The sequence below is a fragment of the Setaria viridis genome, chromosome 9 (genome assembly GCF_005286985.2).
Source record: "Setaria viridis chromosome 9, Setaria_viridis_v4.0, whole genome shotgun sequence".
Classification (NCBI taxonomy): Eukaryota; Viridiplantae; Streptophyta; class Magnoliopsida; order Poales; family Poaceae; genus Setaria; species Setaria viridis.
Window position 1 is genome coordinate 13271456 of NC_048271.2, and position 2544 is coordinate 13273999.

At 56.4% G+C, this 2544-nt stretch overlaps 1 protein-coding gene across 1 annotated transcript; it reads left to right on the top strand.

Moving 5' to 3' along the window:
• The first annotated feature begins 741 nt into the window (after positions 1-741).
• LOC117836400 (uncharacterized) lies at positions 742-1600 on the top strand. The gene has a single exon (XM_034715812.2). The coding sequence runs from the start codon at positions 837-839 to the stop codon at positions 1419-1421; it is 585 nt and encodes a 194-aa protein (XP_034571703.1). The 5' UTR covers positions 742-836; the 3' UTR covers positions 1422-1600.
• Positions 1601-2544: the final 944 nt, after the last annotated feature.

Here is a 2544-nt window from a genome sequence, read left to right on the forward strand (position 1 = left end):
TTTACATTGACATGGATGATAGAGAAATCTGGGACGTACTTTTTTTAATATATGATATTGTTCCCCATTCAAGTTCACCCCTTCGAGTAGCAGAAGCAGGTTATCCATTAATTCTTCCATTTCTTCAGGGGCCAGATGTTCTGCGGAATTCCACGGTTCATTCCCTCTATTTTATCCAGCAGCCACATACCAAGACTTATTTATTTCTGCAGTAGTCGTGGATTTTAGGGAAGAGGAGTTTTTTTCTTGTGAGTATGTAAAAACTGTCAGGTTCATAAGTGGAGTTTGGCTCCTTCAATCATGAAAGGTTGGATGCTGGCTAGCAATAGCGATGTGGTTGGGGGCAGCTACTGGTCACACGTCAGTTCTTAAGGATGCTAGCTTTTCCAAGCTGAATCTTGCATGTGTCCCAAATCGTGTGATCGTGGTGTTCCAGCTAATGCCGCGCGCGCGCGCCGCATTGAAGTCGAAAGGGAAACGGCAACGGGTGCACGCACAGCTCTTGCGTTGGAGAGACCATCGTATCCGGTGAGCATGTCAAACTGCAGGACACTTCCATGTGTTAGGCCTCTAGGTGCACCCATTCGGCGCCAAACGTCTTCCTGGCTGCTTGCGCTTGGTGAGCTAACCAAAAACCGCCTCCATGGACAGCTAACTCCATTGACCAGTAGCTCAACGGCCAACCAACCTCTTCACTCCTGCACTTGCATTGCCGCCGTCTCCTCCTATAAAAACACCCCTCCTGCAACCCTCACTTCGCACCACGCAAAACACATTCCGACGATCCAACACAGAACATAAAGCTATCAGCAGCATCAGCTCGCTAGCTCGACCAGATGGCTTCGTCCCTGACCGTGTCGACGACGACGGCGACCGGGGCGGCGGCCGGCACCGCCGCGGCCAACAAGCAGCGCGAGGGCGCGGAGGTCATCACAGGCGCGGAGGCGTGCTTCGCGCACTCCAAGGAGATGCTCAAGGCGCTGGGGTTCCCGGGCGGGGTGATGCCGCTGCGGGGGCTGGAGGAGTGCGGGTGGGTGAAGGAGACCGGGTTCGTGTGGATGCGGCAGAAGGCGCCCTACGAGCACTACTTCCGGGGCACGGGCACCCGGGTGCGCTACGACGCCGAGGTCACCGCGTACGTGGAGGAGGGCCGGATGAAGCGCATGACGGGGGTGCGCAGCAAGCAGGTCCTGCTCTGGGTGCCCATCGTCGAGATGAGCCTCGACGGCGAGAAGCGCGACAAGATCTACTTCAAGTCCAACGTCGGGATCGGCCGATCGTTCCCCGCCTCCGCGTTCGCCGACGAGGAGGAGAAGGAAGAGAAGGAGGAGGGCGGCGACAAGCCCGCCGGTGCCGACGAGGAGAAGAAGGGGGAGGTGGGCGGCGACAAGCCCGCTGATGCCGACGCCGCCACCAAGTGAGAGCGCGGGGCGTACGCACCCGTGCGGGTGTTGTGACGCACGCGCGGGGCGTGCGCGATCACGCGTGAAGATGCATGTATCTTTCTATGCGAGTTTGTTGTTTGCGTCATTCTCTATATTCGACAATGTTTAATTATCTGGTTGATATATAAATGAAGAACAATAATTGCATTGAGAAATTCTGATGTGACACCAAAAAGGGATGTTAGGCGTGCATGGGTGGCGCCCGCAGGAGAGTAGTTGAGCAACCAGCCAGTGACGATCCAAAGCGTAAGGGTGAAATTAAGCGTAAGATTTGCGTATATGTAATGCAGACATTTACATATAGGCAAAAATGTACATCTAGCTCTATGGACATTTTTAAAACAACTAAGACGATATATCTTGATATTGGCGATTGGCGAGGTCACAACAAGAATCTCAATATCAACAAAGAAAAAAAAACATCGGTAATGCTGTGGAGCGGGCGTCCGGACGCGCAGCTCTCCCGGACAGTTACGTGGCCTATTCTCGTCCAAGTATCTCTCAATCCTTATCTTCTTCACCACCATTCAGACTCCCACCATCTCACACGCCTCTCTCTCTTCGAGGCTCCACCTCTCTCTCGTGCTCGATCGCCTCCTCCTCCCATGGCCTCGGCCAACAACGGGGCTGTTGGGATGGCAGCGGGGGCGCCGGTCCCCTTAGCAATGCAGCGCGGTGGCGGCAGCGGGCCCAGGGTGCTGGTGCCGTGGCTGCTGCTGGCCGAGTACCTCCAGTTCGATCTCAGGCTCTGGTGGGCGCTCTTGCTGCTGCTCTCCGTGCTCGCCGCCGCCGCCCATGTCATGACGAGCCTCGACAGGCGCCCCTTGTCCATGCACTCGTGGGCGCTCGACGCCGTCTCGGTGGTCGCGGCTGTGGTTCTGCTATGCGCCGGGCTCTTAGGCGGGAGGGAGGAAGGTGGCTCTATTGCCGAGGAGCCTCTGCTGAACGACGTGCATGAGATGGCCGATGAGAACAATCGCAGCGCTGTCAAGGCATCCAAGTTCACCAGGGCGGGCTTCCTCAGCGTGCTCACCTTCTCGTGGATGGGGCCCTGCTCGCCGTCAGCCATAAGAAGACCCTTGGAATTAACGATGTCCCG

Excerpts from the sequence above, each read along its gene's own strand:
- LOC117836400 (XM_034715812.2), top strand. The coding sequence starts at position 837 with ATGGCTTCGTCCCTGACCGTGTCGACGACGACGGCGACCGGGGCGGCG.